The sequence below is a fragment of the Schistocerca nitens genome, chromosome 10 (assembly GCF_023898315.1).
Source record: "Schistocerca nitens isolate TAMUIC-IGC-003100 chromosome 10, iqSchNite1.1, whole genome shotgun sequence".
Classification (NCBI taxonomy): Eukaryota; Metazoa; Arthropoda; class Insecta; order Orthoptera; family Acrididae; genus Schistocerca; species Schistocerca nitens.
In genome coordinates this window covers 225,272,690-225,289,628 of record NC_064623.1, presented here as the reverse complement: position 1 = coordinate 225,289,628, position 16,939 = coordinate 225,272,690, and the positions used below count along the sequence as shown (strand labels likewise).

Below are 16,939 nucleotides of genomic sequence, written 5' to 3'. Positions count from 1 at the left end.
ACACATTCGAATACACTTTGCTCCGACATGGCCCACTCACAACTACACAGACTGTCTGAGCGACACTGGCAACATATTTAGGACGCTCAACAGCTGCCGTTCGCGGTCGTATACAACAGCCATAGTCACTGCCGGGCATCGCCTGTCCGAGTGCCTGTAAAGTGTTTTTGATCATAGCTCTCTACAGCAACTTGGTTGCTCGAATCTTCTAAAATTGGAAAGTTGTGGTAAGGTCTTATGGGACCAAACTGCTGAGATCATCGGTCCCTAAGCTTACACACTACTTAATCTAAGTTAAACTAACTTATCCTAAGGACAACACACACACCCATTCCCGAGGGAGGATTCGAACCTCCGAGGAGGGAGGCAGGAGGGGGGGGGGGGGGGCGCGTGGCTCGAATCTCTAGTGACTGGAGCAGATAACGTTGTATTGTTCGTATTTTATGACTTTCCATGCGCTTTTGGCTTGGCAAACAGCGTTCCTGCTGGTCGCCTGTGTTGTCAGAAATTATGGACTGGCTGGTTATCATTTGTTTGTATCGAGAGTGCGTCTCCTTACAATTTATTTATGAGAATACGAGTATGTGTGCCTTCTCTTAGCCGTCCGTTACGGTACCTGAGTCTCCCCTCCTCTCTTCATTAACCAATTAATTTCAGGAAACAACGGAAAGCCTTTCCGTAGGTGAAGACGACGCCAACGCCGTCACGGTCCGGAGAACAGCAGAGCGTCAGGTAAGTTTATTCTAATCTGTTGGCAGAGAAAACTGTGACAGGTCGAAATCATGTCTTTCATTTAGATACCTGCGAAGCCAAAAGAAACGATCAAGCTACAACTGAACACTTGAACACGTGAACGAAGCGGGAAAAAAATTACATTATGAAAATTAGATGATGTTTTCATACTATGTCAACGAATATTCACTTGTATATTCACTGTTTCCCCAGGCAGATAATGATAGTTTTAGAATAAGGTTGTTACTGATGAATAATAATTGTACTGTAGAGTTATATTTGAAGCAAAGGTGTTACTTTTCTCGGCGACGATGCTTCTAGACTCCATTAAAGTTTTACGTGCCTCAGAGTTGCTACACAAAGCGCCGATAGTAACAGAAGTCCTAAGCACGTCAAGCTGTTCATATCCCTAATGATACGAAACGTACTGGTCCTCGAAGATAAATAAAATTATCTACACTGTGTTATTCAGATAGTTTGAAGTACCAATCACTGTCGTGACTCCACAACAGCATAATACCTTCCGTTGACAGTTTGATATGTGTATAGCGTCCGAAAATATTCGTATTCATCTGCTTCTGTTGGTATAGAACAAGTAACTTGTCTTTTATGGCACTAATTCGCACACGTTTCACGTGCTTTTTGTTCTGTTGACTACCATTTGAACTGAATTCTTGTTACTGCTTGATCTAGCTGGATAATCAATACATTGTAGCAACATCTGAGAGGCGACGGGACCAGAGGTAGCGCTGCAACTTTCCACACACAGCAACGAGCTGAGTCCAGTTAAGCAGCAAAGGAACAAACACAAACACTAGGGCATGATTACAAAGGTAATTTGCAGACTCATCAGTAGTGTATTACCCTCAGTTAACGAAAACATAAACTACCAGGCAAGTTTTGAAATGCAGTTCTTTTCCAACCGTCATCGTTCTCAAAAATTAGTGAATTGAGCTTTTTGCATCTTGTTCTTCCTGAAAATAGCCTGCAATTACTTTCGAAACATGTGTATTTTTTCCATATCGGCATTTGTCATTCTAAATTTCCGAGATGTTTTTTCCAAAATAAGTGAGAACAACTCATCCTTTGGGGATTTAATTTCCAAGAATACAATGTGCAGAATAAACACATACCACACCATGTACTCTTGTTATTGTTACATTTAAGTTTCTCTAACATTGTGGCAGCTATGATATTCGGTTTCTCACAGGAGATCTGATTGACTATTCGCATGAGCAATCTCCTTTCATAGTAGATTTACTTCAGCTCCGGTTGTTCTAAATGTATTTCATAATCGCATGACTTTTACTTTCCTATACCTCAAGTTTTTTTAATGAAACTATTGTTGCACCTGTCAGCGAATCATTCCCCACATTTTTTCGGGCAAACGAAACACTAACAGACATGCAGCTTCTGCTGGTTTAACGTTTTCCCTACAACAACTTCTCTTTTGGAAAGTTTTACTGGTGACGTTTCTTGTGTAACTTCCTTTACACACGTCTAGATAAAATGGATGATATATTCTAAGACACAGGAAACGACACGCCACGAAAGAATTATCCGAATGGGACGGAAATAGGTCTAACCAATGTAAGAGTACAGACGAACAAATGATCTCCGTTTCGGATAAATTGGATGATTCATTCAGGAGGAAGAGATTCACAAATTGAACTGGCCAGTAGTGCGTCGGTAACTTCCGGCCCTTAAGCAAGAAGCTCTTCGGCTCTGTATTAATTGACGGAGGGGTTCGGTGCAAAATTCTGTGTCCTGTTAGCGCGTTAGATCGATCATCAAAATCCAGAGCTGCTCCAAACCTTCTCAATTGAGGAGAGGCCGGGCGACCTCGTTGGCCGACGTAGTGTTTGGCAAGTATGAAGGCAAGCAGGAGAAACTGCCAGCTTTGTGCAGGCGGGCATTACCTTGGTGAAGCACGAGCCCCGGATGGCTTGCCATGAAGGGCAATGGGCCGGGCCGTGGGATTTCGTCAGTGGGCCGCTGTTCTGTAAGGGCTCCGGGGATGACCACCAAAGGAGTCCTGCTATGAAATCAAATGGCGTCCCAGACCATCACTCTTAGTTGTCGGGCCGTATGGCAGGCGACAGTCAGGTTCGTATCCAGGACGCCTTGACACACTTAATGTTGACGCATTAAGTTGTTCTGAAAGCGGTGCTGATATTCAAGACAATAAAAGCGAGTTAAAAGCTGTGAGCTGTCTGGGGAAGTTAACCTTGCATTACTGAGCAACTGTTTCACCAGGTATCCAGTCTAGCTACCAAATTCCCAACCAGACTAACATTAATTATCATCTTTTACTAGTCATCTTACGACAACCGGTGATATATATATATATATATATATATATATATATATATATATATATATATATATATATATATATATATATATATAAAGAGAATTTACATAAAAAGAAATAAATCAGTTTATATTTGGACATTTATTTTAACATTGATCACTGTTCCGTTAAAATTTCAGCATATTAAACTTGATTCATAACTAAATTAGTGCCTTATTTAGGATTGTGAAAATGTGAGTTTGTAATCTTACAGAACACATCAAATATGGAGCCAAGATTGGGAGACTGCATACAACACTGCATCCATTAAATAACACACGAAGAACGTTGAAACATATGCGACAGGAAATTAGCCACAACCAACCGATTCAATTTTCACCCAAAGAAGTTACGTTCGTAGCGCAATCCTGTCCGTCATGAAATTACCACACACTGGCATACTAAATTCATACAAACTCTCTGTGAAATCTTTCCGAAAAGAATAGCTGAGGGCTACTTTGATGATTACACCACATGCTTCACGTGGTCACCTTGGTTGACAATAATTTTGATAATTACAATAAATTCCATCGAAACGCAATTTACAAAAGAAAAACCTCGAACTGGTTACTATCGTCTTACTATTAACCTGATGGGTCAAACAGTTATATAAGCACGTGGTACTGGTCTCACAAAGTACACCTCACGTGGGTTGAACATAAAGAAAAGTTGCTATATTGAAAAATATTGTCAAGATGAGACTTTATAATCTCACGCACATTCGCATTTAAGATTGATGATCTTAGTTAGAGTTACGGATCCTCAACACGTGGTTCACTTTGCTCACAAAGTAGTGACAAAGCAACTACTGGAAGATATTCTGAACTTCACACTCGAATTACACTGCGTTGCAATTTAAGATAACATTAGATATTTTAGATCTAAACCTAGGTGATTAAATTTTCAGTTAGGCTGAACTTAATAAATCCATTGTCCTACGGACTTAGCAGAGATGCGCTAAGCCGGAGATCTTACCACTTCAGACGCTCGCCGTGGACCAACTGCCGTGGACCCCCAACGACGGTGCTTAACAGATACAAACGGAAGTGACCAAAATATTTTATAATGTAAGTCCTCAAGCCTATATTCAGGACAGTGGAAATTGCACAATGTGCTGCTTCCAGTCGGGCGGTTTGCCACGCTCCCTCCCCATAAAAATCACCATACTAGGTGAGATTATTTGTAACCGAGAGAATAAGAAACTCTTCAGAAAGTTTGCACTGTGTGTTGCTTATTAGCTAATAATCTTCTGTTATGTAGCAATTGTAACGCACGCCAAATAACCGAGACTAATTTGGCAGAAGTGGTCATTTTTTACCTACCTTATTTACATAAGTAACATGACGGCATATAATTCACGAAGCAGCAATATCAAATGCCTATTAGGCCTCCGACAAGCAAGAAGTTTCATGTTAGGAAATACTTTCACATTTCATTCATACGTTCCAGTTTCACAAGCATGAGTTCCAAAAATAGTAGTACGACGTTTTTATATAAATTTGGAATCGTCATATTCGTCCATAAATTTTTTGCGAGGTCGCCGTTCTTCTCCTTCCTTGTTGTAACAAACAATATTGCCATCACTAATTCTGTACCTATTCCTGCCGTTGTCAATACTTTTTCTCCGGGTTACTTTCACTAACCCTCCCAGAATCATCGGACTAGGTATCCTGCGTTTATTCTCCGGTTAGGCGTCATTACGTGTTCGTACAGCGCGTCCTACGCGCTATTCCGAGAATAGGACTGAAGCGACTGCTAACTGCAGACTGTACAAATGGCCGTTAGTAGTGTAGTGATCTGGCAAAATCTTTCTGTCGAAACCTCATTTTATTGGATACACTGAGAAAATAATGTGTAATCTTTCTTACCCGTTATTCCTGTTAGTCGTTTATTTCCACTCTGGTAGCCTGACTCCACGGATTTCGCTAATAACGGTTATCATTCGCACACCTAATCAACCACATAAACAAATAGCGAGTAGCATTCACCCGTTCGGGTTTATTCGGCTCAGCTCGTATTGCCCCGTCCCGTTTTGTCTGCGGGAAACTTTTTTATTTCTATATGCGACGTGTGAAAATTATTGAACTATCAGTTTAATAAGTCACAGCTGCAAAATACTAACGCGAATTCTTTACAGACGAATGGAAAAACTGGTACAAGGCGACCTCGGGGAAGATCAGTTTGGATTCCGTAGAAATGTTGGAACACGTGAGGCAATACTGACCTTACGATTTATCTTAGAAGAAAGATTAAGGAAAGGCAAACCTACGTTTCTAGCATTTGTAGACTTGGAGAAAGCTTTTGACAATGTTGACTGGAATACTCTCTTTCAAACTCTAAAGGTGGCAGGGGTAAAATACAGGGAGCGAAAGGCTATTTACAATTTGTACAGAAAGCAGATGGCAGTTATAAGAGTCGCGGGACACGAAAGGGAAGCAGTGGTTGGGAAGGGAGTGAGACAGGGTTGTAGCCTCTCCCCGATGTTATTCAATCTGTATATTGAGCAAGCAGTAAAGAAAACAAAAGAAAAATTGGGAGTAGGTATTAACATCCATGGAGAAGAAATAAAAACTTTGAGGTTCGTCGATGACATTGTAATTCTATCAGAAATAGGAAAGAGCTTGGAAGAGCAGTTGAATGGAATGGATAGTGTCTTGAAAGGAGGATATAAGATGAACATCAACAAAAACAAAACGAGGATAATGGAATGAATTAAGTCGGGTGATGCTGAGGGAATTAGATTAGGAAATGAGACGCTCAAAGTAGTATAGGAGTTTTGCTATTTGGGGAGCAAAATAACTGATGGTGATCGAAGTAGAGAGGATATAAAATGTAGACTGGCAATGGCAAGGAAAGCGTTTCTGAAGAAGAGAAATTTGTTAACATCGAGTACAGATTTAAATGTCAGGAAGTCGTTTCTGAAAGTATTTGTATGGAGTGTAGCCATGTATGGAAGTGAAACATGGACAATAAATAGTTTAGACAAGAAGAGAATAGAAGCTTTCGAAATGTGGTGCTACAGAAGAATGCTGAAGATTAGATGGGTAGATCACATAACTAATGAGGAGGTATTGAATAGAATTGGGGAGAAGAGAAGTTTGTGGCACAAGAAGAAGGGACCGGTTCGTAGGACATCTTCTGAGGCATCAGGGGATCACAAATTTAGCATTGGAGGGCAGTGTGGATGGTAAAAATCGTAGAGGGAGACCAAGAGATGAATACACTAATCGGATTCAGAAGTAAGTAGGTTGCAGTAAGTACTGGGAGATGAAGAAGCTTGCACAGGATGGAGTAGCATGGAGAGCTGCATCAAACCAGTCTCAGGACTGAAGACCACAACAACAACAACAACAACAACATCCGACGGGGATTCCCCTAGCGGAGACATCACGTACAGAAGTCACACATTCAAAAATCAACTCTTTTATTCTTCAGAAATCAACTTAGAATGTGTTCAATAATGTTCAAAAACCAACAGGGAAGCGTTTCAAAATCATGCGAACAATCGATAGACCAATGTGCGCTGGAAGCTAGGCGCTTTGTTTGTTTCTTCGAGAATACGATTTCGGCGCCCTCTGAAATTGCACCAGGGGCAGATGCCGCGGTCTGCCCCGCACCACCCTACATGTGGGTCAGGTAGAGGCGGCCCAATCGGACTGTCGCCCATCACGTATGATGGTAGCAGTGGTCCGGGGTGCCGTTCCCTTTGATAGGAAGACCCCTTTGGCTGCCATCCGCGGCAGCGACACAGGTACGTCGACGCTATTCTACGCGCCGTTTTGTTGTCACATGGCAAGAAGCAGTCCTTGGCTCACAGTTCAGCAAGGTAATCCCCACCCACACATGGCGACAGATTCCTCTGTCTTTGCGTTTGTAAAACCCTACCTTGGCAAGTAAGGTCGCCGGATCTCGTCCCATCTGACAAGTTTGGAACATTACGAGCGGAGCCCTGCAACCAGCTCGGGATTTTGACGACCTAGCGCGCCAATTGGACAGAATTTGGTACGATACCCCTCATGAAGACATCTAAAAATTCTGTCAATCAATGCCAAGCCGATAACTTCTTTTTTAGGGTCAGAGGTGGACCAACATATTATTGACTTGTTCTATTTGTGAAGCTCTTTGTCTCGAGAAATTATCCAATTTTTCTGAATTATAATCATTTGTTTTTCTATACATGTACATCACATATACGTATTTACGTCTCATTCGTACTGTGAGTTCTCCATCTTTCCGGAGAACAACTCGCACTCATTAAAAAGTCCTGATTAGTTCTTTTGTGGATCTAATGAAATATTTACTCATAATTTTCCTATAGCCGCATCTGCACGCTGAAACGTGTGCACTTCTTCCGCTTTTTCTCTTTTGATTGCGAGTGACGTTAAGGCCTAACAATACATCTTCACCTCAGCCTTCAGCTACTCGTCGTTCACACAGCATATAGTAAAAAAAAAAAAAAATGAACACTGAGAGTTGCCACAGGATGTGGCCTCTGAAGCATAATCGTGTCAAGCTGAGCGCCTCTTGTCCTACGTTGCCTGTGTCAACACGCGGTAAGACAGCACGTTCCCTGTCTCCTACTCGCTATTCCGTTATCATCCGACCTCTTTCTAATTGCACACTAGTGTAAACACACGGAATTACATTAGTCAGAAGTTTGTGTTGCGGTCTTCAGTCTGAAGACTGGCTCGATGTGGCTCTTCCCAAAAAAAAAGGTTCAAATGGCTCTGAGCACTATGGGACTTAACTTATGAGGTCATCAGTCCCCTAGAACCTAACTAAGGACATCACACACATCCATGCCCGAGGCAGGATTCGAACCTGCGACCGTAGCGGTCGTGCGGTTCCCGACTGTAGCGCCTAGAACCGCTCGGCCACAATAACTGCTTCAGTCGATAGCCATTTGATCTTTGTAGTATACTCAATACTTGCCCTCGATGTACAGTTTTTACCCATTACACCTCCCTCCATCATCAAACTGACGATTCCTTAATGCTACACGTCGAGTCCTATGAACCTGATCCTATTTTTTAGTCAGGTTGTGCCACTAATTTCTTTTCCCCCAATTCAGTTCAGTAAATCCTCCTTAGCTGCGCGATCTAACCACCTAGGCTTCAGTACTCTTCTGTAGCTCCACGTTTCAAAACCTTCTATTGCCTTCAGTTTAAACTTCACGTTTCACTTCCTCACAGGGTTACACTGCAGAGAAACACTTTCAGAAAGGACTTACTAACAATTAAATTTATGTTAACAAATGTACCTTTTTCTCAAGAAATAGCTTCCTCTTATTGCTGTTCTATATTTTATATACTCTCTACTTCGATCATCATCAGCAAACTTCGTCAACTGCTTTTAGTGTCTCATTTCCTAATCTAATTGCTTCAGTATCGCCCGATGTAATTCAACTACATTCCATTATTTTTCTTTTACTTTTGTTGATGTCAGTCTCATGAACTGTTTTCAAGACATTGTAAAGGATGAGCCAGACAATAAGAGATTTTACTTTATTATATGAGCCTCCAACCGGTAACTTCATTTTTCCATTGCGGCCAAGCCACGGCCGGCAGTGTTAGCTGCCTGTAAATTCTTTCGTCCCACGGTCTAGTAACAGGAAGTCAGCACCAAGGAAGGGCACCTTGATCACGCGCCTCTCTCATGTGCTTACGAGGTAACGCCGCCCCAGGCGTCGCTTAGCAGGCAACGCTCTGGGAAGTTCCATGCCGCCCGCACGGTTTGCTCGGTCCTGACCAATCAGGGTGGAGGAAGCCGCGTGGAGCGTCGAATATACCCGGCCGCCCGTCGCCGGGCTCGCTCTCTTGTATTCTTGCTCACCCGCGTGTCAGATGCGCGTCCTGTAGCACTGAACATCTCCCGCTTCTCCCGGTGCTACCGCACTGTGGACTTAGTTCTGGCAGACGACCACTTTCGGTAGCTTCGCGAGCAATGTTCGCCAAATTATAAGCTCTGGCTCACCCTCACCTCCCTAGACCTATGTAGCCCCTTTTCAACATGTTTTAGCCAATAAATGGCCTTTCTCTAAAAATTACTCTATTATTCCATAACGCCCACCGCCTGCCCATGCCCGCCATCCTGTGCAACATTATACATTCCGCTCAGTTGCTCTTCCGTTCCTTTACTGTCTCTGATGGAACTACAATGTCATTGGGAAGCGTCATATCTTTTATTTCTTCTCCGTGAACTTTAATTCTCGTCTCTAATGCTTTCTGTTATATCCTAGCCAGTAATGCCACACGAGCCCGCTGCCAAAAGGTTGGCAGCATCAAAGTCCGGACGCCGTCCGCATAAGCAGCGCCAGCGAGACAGGAAATCGCCGCAAGTCTGCGCGCGCCACCGCTGGCTTCTGGCTTCTTAAGCGCTGGAGTCGCGAGCGCTAGGACAGTTCTGTATTCGCCGCTCAGTTGTATACTCGCCACCGAATTGTGTACTGGCTAGTCAGTGTGTGTTCATCGCAGCAGAGTTGTTGTTTGTCGTCAGCCGACGCTGACCTAGCCGCTCCGACTCGAACTAGACAAATTTCTGTATCTTCGTTAATAAAGATAAGTACCAACTTTTATTTAATAAGAGTGTTTGGGTTTTCATCTTTCTGTTCACTGTTCCAGCGGACCGGTCGGCCCGCTATTAAAAGTGTGGCGGTGACTTCGTAAGCCGTTTCTACAGCGAAGTGTTTGTGGCTACGAACGCCGCCACAAAACTGGCGACGAGGACTTCCGAACTCGTGTGCAGGGCTGGTTCAACTTGTTTCTTGAAATAGAATTTTGGGGGCTGGTTTAATTTGTGTTCACTATGTCTGCCGAATTACAACAGTTGATCTTGTTACAGAGTCAGCAAATACAAAGTCTGGTGGAAGCAATCGCCAAACAAGCGGCTAATCCACCAACACAAAAGGAACAAGCACAGGCAGCACCGCCTTTCCGTGCTTTTGATGCGGCACGAGAAGAATGGCAAGAATATTTCGCGCAGTTGCAGGCGCACATGACAGTCTACAAAATCACAGGTAATGAGCGGCAGCTTTATTTAATTTCCACTGCAGGCGTGGAAGTCTATAGACTACTTTGTAAGTTGTTCCCGGAATCCAAGCCAGAAGCTTTAGACTATGACGTTGTTGTTAACAAGCTTGCTGAGTATTTCGAGTCGCGAGTTCATGTGGCAGCAGCCAGATTCAAGTTCTTCAGATTAAAGAAACTGCCACATCAATCTAATAAACAGTGGTTAACAGATTTTCGGGGCCTCACCCGTCAGTGCCGATTTAATTGTGTATGTGGAGCTTCCTACAGTGATGTCATGTTACGAGACGCTATTACTCAAAACATTGCAGATTCTCGTATTCGTGCTGCTATCTTAAAGTTGCCTGACCCGTCATTAGAGACTGTGATGAACATCATTGAAGCCCAAGATACTTTTGACTATGCTGAGTGTGAGTTAGATCAGCCATGTATTTCTCAAATTGCCTGTGCTAAGCAAGTTATGTCACGCCCGCGGCCCCACCGGCAGCGTCAGACTGTAAACACTGGCCGGCCGCGTCATGTTAAAAACATTCGTCAGCCGCGTGTGCCAAATGATAGAGTTAAGTCTTGCCCTAAGTGTGTTCTTGCTCATCCTCGTGAACGTTGCCCGTTAAGAAACGCGGTTTGTCACTTTTGTCAACGGAAAGGACACATCCAGACTGTTTGTTTGCGTAAACGCAAGAACAATTCTAGTGCTGCCCAGCCCATGGATATTCATGTTCTTCAAAGCCAGCCCGCCCAGAAGGTCGCGTTTAAAGACTCTTCCACGGTTCGTGTGGGTAATAAACTTGTTCGCAATAAGCCACCCACCCAGCCCTCTGCTATGCGACCCAAGCGTTATTCAAACGCTGTAAAAAGTAATGTACGGACTGCAAGTGAAGCGGGAGTTGTTGTTCCACCCGCCCAACCCACGAGTTGTCGTAAGCAGCGAACACGCGCTAAACGCGCTGATTTTGTGTCTTCCGCCTCCACTGCACCGATCCAGAGACAGTGTAATAAACTATTTGTGAAGCTACGCATCCAGGATAAGACCTTCAATTTTCAATTAGACACTGGTGCGTCTGTGACTCTCATAAATAGTGCTACGTCTGCGGCTATCGGCCGCCCTAAACTTTCAGCGGCAAAACATTCTTTGGCTACTTATAGTGGCGAACAAATTCCTGTGTTAGGTGTATGTAGCGTGCCAGCCACATTCCGGGGCAATACAAAAACAGTTTCATTCACAGTGCTCCGCGCTACAGACAGTGTAAACATTTTCGGATTAGACTGTTTTGACTTGTTTGGCCTGTCTATCCAAGACAATGTGTTGCAACTTAATTCTGTTGTTGTTCCTCAAGACAGCATAACCGATTTGTGTAAACGATACAGTGACATATTTAAAGACGAACTAGGTTGTGCTGCGAACTTTGCCGCTCATATTACGTTAAAAGATAATGCTCAGCCTCGATTTTTTCGTGCTCGTCCAGTGCCCCACGCCCTCCGGGCACCTGTAGAAGATGAACTTCGTCGTTGGCAAAACAACGGTGTTATTCAACCCGTTTCAGCGAGCCAGTGGGCTTCTCCCTTAGTTATTATAAAGAAACCGTCTGGCAAGTTACGTTTGTGTGCTGATTTTAAGTCGACAGTTAATCCTCAGACTGTCATTGATTCTTTTCCTTTGCCTAGACCGGACGACCTGATGGATAAGTTAGGGGAAGCTCGTTTCTTTTCCAAAATTGATCTCCGTGACGCATATTTGCAATTGCCCCTCGACGAGCAATCACAACAGTATTTTGTCATAAACACGTCGTTGGGGTTGTTCCGTTTTCTGCGCTTGCCTTTTGGTTGTGCGTCAGCTCCAGCTGTTTTTCAGCGTTTTTTGTCACAACTTCTGGCTAATGTGCCATCGTGTTGCAACTATTTAGACGATATTGTTGTGTCCGGTCGGACGCCTGCTGAACATTTCCGTAATTTGGAGTGTTTGTTTACAGTGTTGTCTCAGGCAGGCCTACGTTGCAACATCGATAAATGTTCATTTTTCCTTACGGAGATGGAGTATCTGGGACATGTTATTAATGCTCAAGGCATTCATCCCTCCCAGTCACATTTAGCAGCTATTCGTGATTTGCCCGCCCCTCGCAATCTGCATGAATTGCAAGCAGTTCTTGGCAAATTGACATATTATATTAGGTTTATACCTAATGCATCACAGATTGCTGCACCGTTGCATCGTCTCCGCCGTAAGAATGTTCCGTTTGTGTGGTCAGCTGATTGCCAATCAGCCTTTTCAGCAGCTTAAAGAGGCTTTATTGAATGATCGTTGTCTGGTCCATTACGACCCTAACAAGCCTCTGGTGTTAGCTTGTGATGCCTCTTCTTTCGGCCTCGGTGCTGTGTTGTCTCACCGAGTCGGTAACACCGAACGTCCTATTGCGTTCGCATCTAAATTGCTAAACAAAGCTCAGTGTAATTATAGCCAATTGGACAAGGAAGCGTTGGCTATTGTGTTCGGTGTCACAAAATTCCATCACTACCTCTATGGTAGACCATTCTATTTAGTAACAGATCACAATCCCCTGACGTCACTGTTTCATCCGCCTAAACCAGTTCCTCAGCGGACAGCTCAGAGACTTACAACGTTGGGCTCTTTTGTTATCACAATACCAGTATGAGATACTGTATCGCCCTACAGCTCAGCATGCAAATGCTGACGCGCTTTCTAGATTGCCGATTGCTGCGGATGATGTCTTCGATTCCTCTGACGACTCTTGCCATCAGATTGACGCCGATGAGCATCAATCCCTCCGGGATTTTCCGATTGATTATCGTCAGGTGGCACGTGAGACAGCTACGGATCCTCATCTCAGTTTACTATTACGTTTTGTTCAACGTGGTTGGCCGTCCAAGGCAAAGGACATATCGGATCCTGTGGTTCGTCGCTATTATCCGCAACGTCATCTGTTGTCTGATTCGCACGGAGTTTTGCTGTTACGCACCGACAATGACCAGCTTCGTGTAGTGGTTCCCCAAGTGCTCCAACCCAAGGTCCTCGACTTGTTGCATCAAGGTCATTGGGGAGTGGTCCGCACCAAGCAGCTTGCCCGCCGTCATTGTACATGGATCGGCATTGATAAGCAGATTACGCAGATGTCTACAGATTGTTCGACGTGTGCCGAACACCAAGCTGCTCCGCCTCAACGCTATTTTGAGTGGGCACGACCTGCCGGTCCCTGGCAGCGAGTACTTATTGATTTCGCTGGTCCATATTGGCATTCTCGTTGGCTCATCGTGATAGATGCCTTTAGTAATTTTCCGTTTGTTGTGCCCATGCAGTCTACAACGTCTGCACAAACTATACAGGCGCTGACTTCAATTTTTTGTATTGAGGGTCTTCCAGAAGTTTTAGTGTCTGACAATGGTCCACAATTTACCTCTGCTGAATTTGAAAGTTTTTGTTCTGCCAATGGCATTCGCCATGTTCTTACTCCGCCGTTCCACCCTCAATCGAATGGTGCAGCGGAACGTTTTGTACGCACATTCAAGGATCATATGGACCGCCTTCGTGCTACGCACTCTCGTCAGCAGGCCCTCATCACGTTCCTGTCGTCGTACCGGACCACGCCACGCGACGGCCCTTCGCCTGCGGAGCTTCTCCACGGCCGTCGTCATCGCACCCTACTACGGTTGTTGCACCTCCCGGATCGACCCGCCGCTTCTGAGCATCGCACGCGTTTTCAGCGCAACGACGCCGTTTTTTTTTCAGAGTTTATCACGGTCGCCGTCGTTGGGAACGTGGTACCGTGATAAGTGTCCAGGGTCGCGGTTTTTATACTGTTCAAGGTGCTACTGGGGTGCACAGGAGGCATCAGAACCAGTTGCGCCACGCTGGCCGCCCGGATTCTGCCGCTCGTTCTTTGTCCACAGATTTGGTCCGCGGCGGGTTCCAGCCGCGCCTTCCGCCTTCGCTGCCGCCCCCAGGGCAGCAGCAGCAGCCGTCGCCGCTACCACGCCGACAGCCCGCCCCGTTGATGCCTCCCGCGCAGCTTCATCTGGGAGCGCCCCGGGTGGTCGCTCCGGCGCCTGCGGTCCCTCTTCAGTCGCCACCGCCTTCGGAGCTGATGGACGTCGACCCCTCAGCCGGGCCGCCTTCCCAAGCGGTGGCTGTGCAGCCTGTCCTGCAGCCGCTTTCCTTGGGCACCCCCAAGGAGTCTGACACCGCAGCGCCTTGTCTGGCGCCCACTCAGCAGCCGTCGACGCAGCGTCAGGAGACGCTGCCTCTCTTCGTGGGTCCCGACGCCCCGTCGCGCCTAGTACCAGAAGCTGCGCCCGTGGTCACAGGCGTGCACCCTGACCTCGGTTTTCAGTCGGTGTTTCCCGAGGCCCCGCGCAGCCAATGCTGGGGTGCGGACCGGGGACTGCCACCGACAACAGTCTCCGCCTCGGTCTCTTCTGCTACGCCTGCGGCCAGACCCCTCCCCCGCCGTCGACGCTCGCCACGTCATTATTCAACGACGGTGCGGCGATTTGGGGGGGAGGAGTGTTATATCCTAGCCAGTAATGCCACCCGAGCCCGCTGCCAAAAGGTTGGCAGCATCAAAGTCCGGACGCCGTCCGCATAAGCAGCGCCAGCGAGACAGGAAATCGCCGCAAGTCTGCGCGCGCCACCGCTGGCTTCTGGCTTCTTAAGCGCTGGAGTCGCGAGCGCTAGGACAGTTCTGTATTCGCCGCTCAGTTGTATACTCGCCACCGAATTGTGTACTGGCTAGTCAGTGTGTGTTCATCGCAGCAGAGTTGTTGTTTGTCGTCAGCCGACGCTGACCTAGCCGCTCCGACTCGAACTAGACAAATTTCTGTATCTTCGTTAATAAAGATAAGTACCGACTTTTATTTAATCAGAGTGTTTGGGTTTTCATCTTTCTGTTCACTGTTCCAGCGGACCGGTCGGCCCGCTATTAAAAGTGTGGCGGTGACTTCGTAAGCCGTTTCTACAGCGAAGTGTTTGTGGCTACGAACGCCGCCACAAAACTTTCCATGCCCACATTTCAGTAAATCCACGTGTTTCATAACAATGAGGAAACTTCAATGCGCCGTTGATTCGAGAGGATTAAAGAGATCATGAACAGCACCTGGGATCGGATATATAGGCCTTTCGGAAAGGAATGTATATCATCTACACGTGTATCACGACTGCTCCGCAATTCACTCCAATGTGCCGGGCAGAGAGTTCATCCAATCACTTTCAGACTTTATCTCTGCAGTTCGACTCTCGGACGGTGCTTGGGAAAAATGAACTCTTAAATCTTTGAGCACGAGCTCTGATTTCTCTTATTTTATTACGATGATCATTTCTCCAATTGTAGGCTGCGACAGTAAAATGTTTCTCCATTCAGAGGAGAAAGTATACTGCTGAAATCTCGTGAAAAGCTCTTGCCACAACGAAGAACGACTCTATTTTATTGATTGCCACACCAATTCGCGTATTATATCCGTGACTGTCGCCTCCCCCCCCCCCACCCCCCTATTTCGCAATAATACAAAGCGAGATGCCCTTCTTTGATCCTATTCGATGTCCTCCGTCAATCCTCTATGCTAAGGACCCCATACCGCATAGTAGCGCTCCACCAGAAGACGAACAAGCGTAGAGTAGTCAGTCTCTTTAGTAGGCCTGTTGCATCTTCTAAGTTCTCTGCCAACAAAACGCAGTCTTTGCTTTGCTTCCTCACAGCTTTATCTGTGTGTTCTTTCTATTTTACGTTGTTCGTAGTTGTAATCCTTAGGTATTTAGTTGAATTTATGGGCTTTAAATTAGTGAGATTTATTGTGGAACCCAAATTTTAAGCATTTCCTTCAGTAAACATGTGGATCACGGCCGGCCGAAGTGGCCGTTGAAGTTAAAGGCGCTGCAGTCTGGAACCGCAAGACCGCTACGGTCGCAGGTTCGAATCCTGCCTCGGGCATGGATGTTTGTGATGTCCTTAGGTTAGTTAGGTTTAACTAGTTCTAAGTTCTAGGGGACTCATGACCTCAGCAGTTGAGTCCCATAGTGCTCAGAGCCATTTGAACCATTTTGTGGATCACACAACACCTTCCATTATTTAGGGCCAGTTGTCACTTTTCGCAACCATAAACAGATGTATTGTCTAAATTTTAAGTAAATAAAGAATAAATCTTTTCTTTGCTACATCTCAACCAAGTACGTAAATTTTAAACTGACTTTTCCCATTATTTCAGGTGACTCTCTCAGCTCCCTCCGATATCAGAACTGGAACTCCGACCATCCCAGGTATGTCTCGGGCGAAAACTGCGCCAGCGTCAGCTACGAAGGAGTCATCGACGACGACAGCTGTCGCATCGAGAGGTACTTCGTTTGCGAGGTGCCGCTCTAGGGCACCCAACTACATTCCTCGTCGTCGTCGTCGTATTCTCGCACACAGTACTGTCTTCAAGCGTGTGTAAAACATGTTCATTTAAATAAACTCTTCTAATTTCATCAGATATAATACAACTTTCCTGATTTCGTACAACATCCAGTTACTTAGGTGAAGGATGTACTCGCAGCATAAGTTATCCAGTATGCACCCAATGACACACAAATCTTGAGGCATTTCCAAGTGTTTGGTGCCTGACTGGGTCTGCACCAATGTTATGCTTTTTTTATAGATGAACAGAAATCTGTGGATTATGAGACCGGCTTCATTATCAGTACTGCAGAAGGACAGAAAAACTTCTACATCATTAATAAAAGCAAAAAATGGAATCCAGAAAAAATATGCTTGAATTGGCCTTCCAACTATCAAAAAATACATAGAACAAAAAGTCCCTTTCATGGGGGTCCAAAATTACAGATTAC

At 45.3% G+C, this 16,939-nt stretch overlaps 1 protein-coding gene across 2 annotated transcripts in view; it reads left to right on the top strand.

Annotated features, from left to right (window-relative positions):
• Positions 1-16,590, top strand: part of LOC126210329 (hemolymph lipopolysaccharide-binding protein-like) — a 63,510-nt gene extending 46,920 nt beyond the window's left edge. Inside the window, exon 5 of one of the 2 annotated variants that reach the window (XM_049939531.1) lies at positions 16,321-16,590. In XM_049939531.1, the coding sequence (XP_049795488.1) occupies positions 16,321-16,475 (155 nt within the window). In that variant the 3' untranslated portion in view covers positions 16,476-16,590. Of the gene's footprint in view, positions 1-657; positions 717-16,320 lie in introns of those variants that run through there. The other variant, XM_049939532.1, reaches the window with a different exon arrangement.
• Positions 16,591-16,939: the final 349 nt, after the last annotated feature.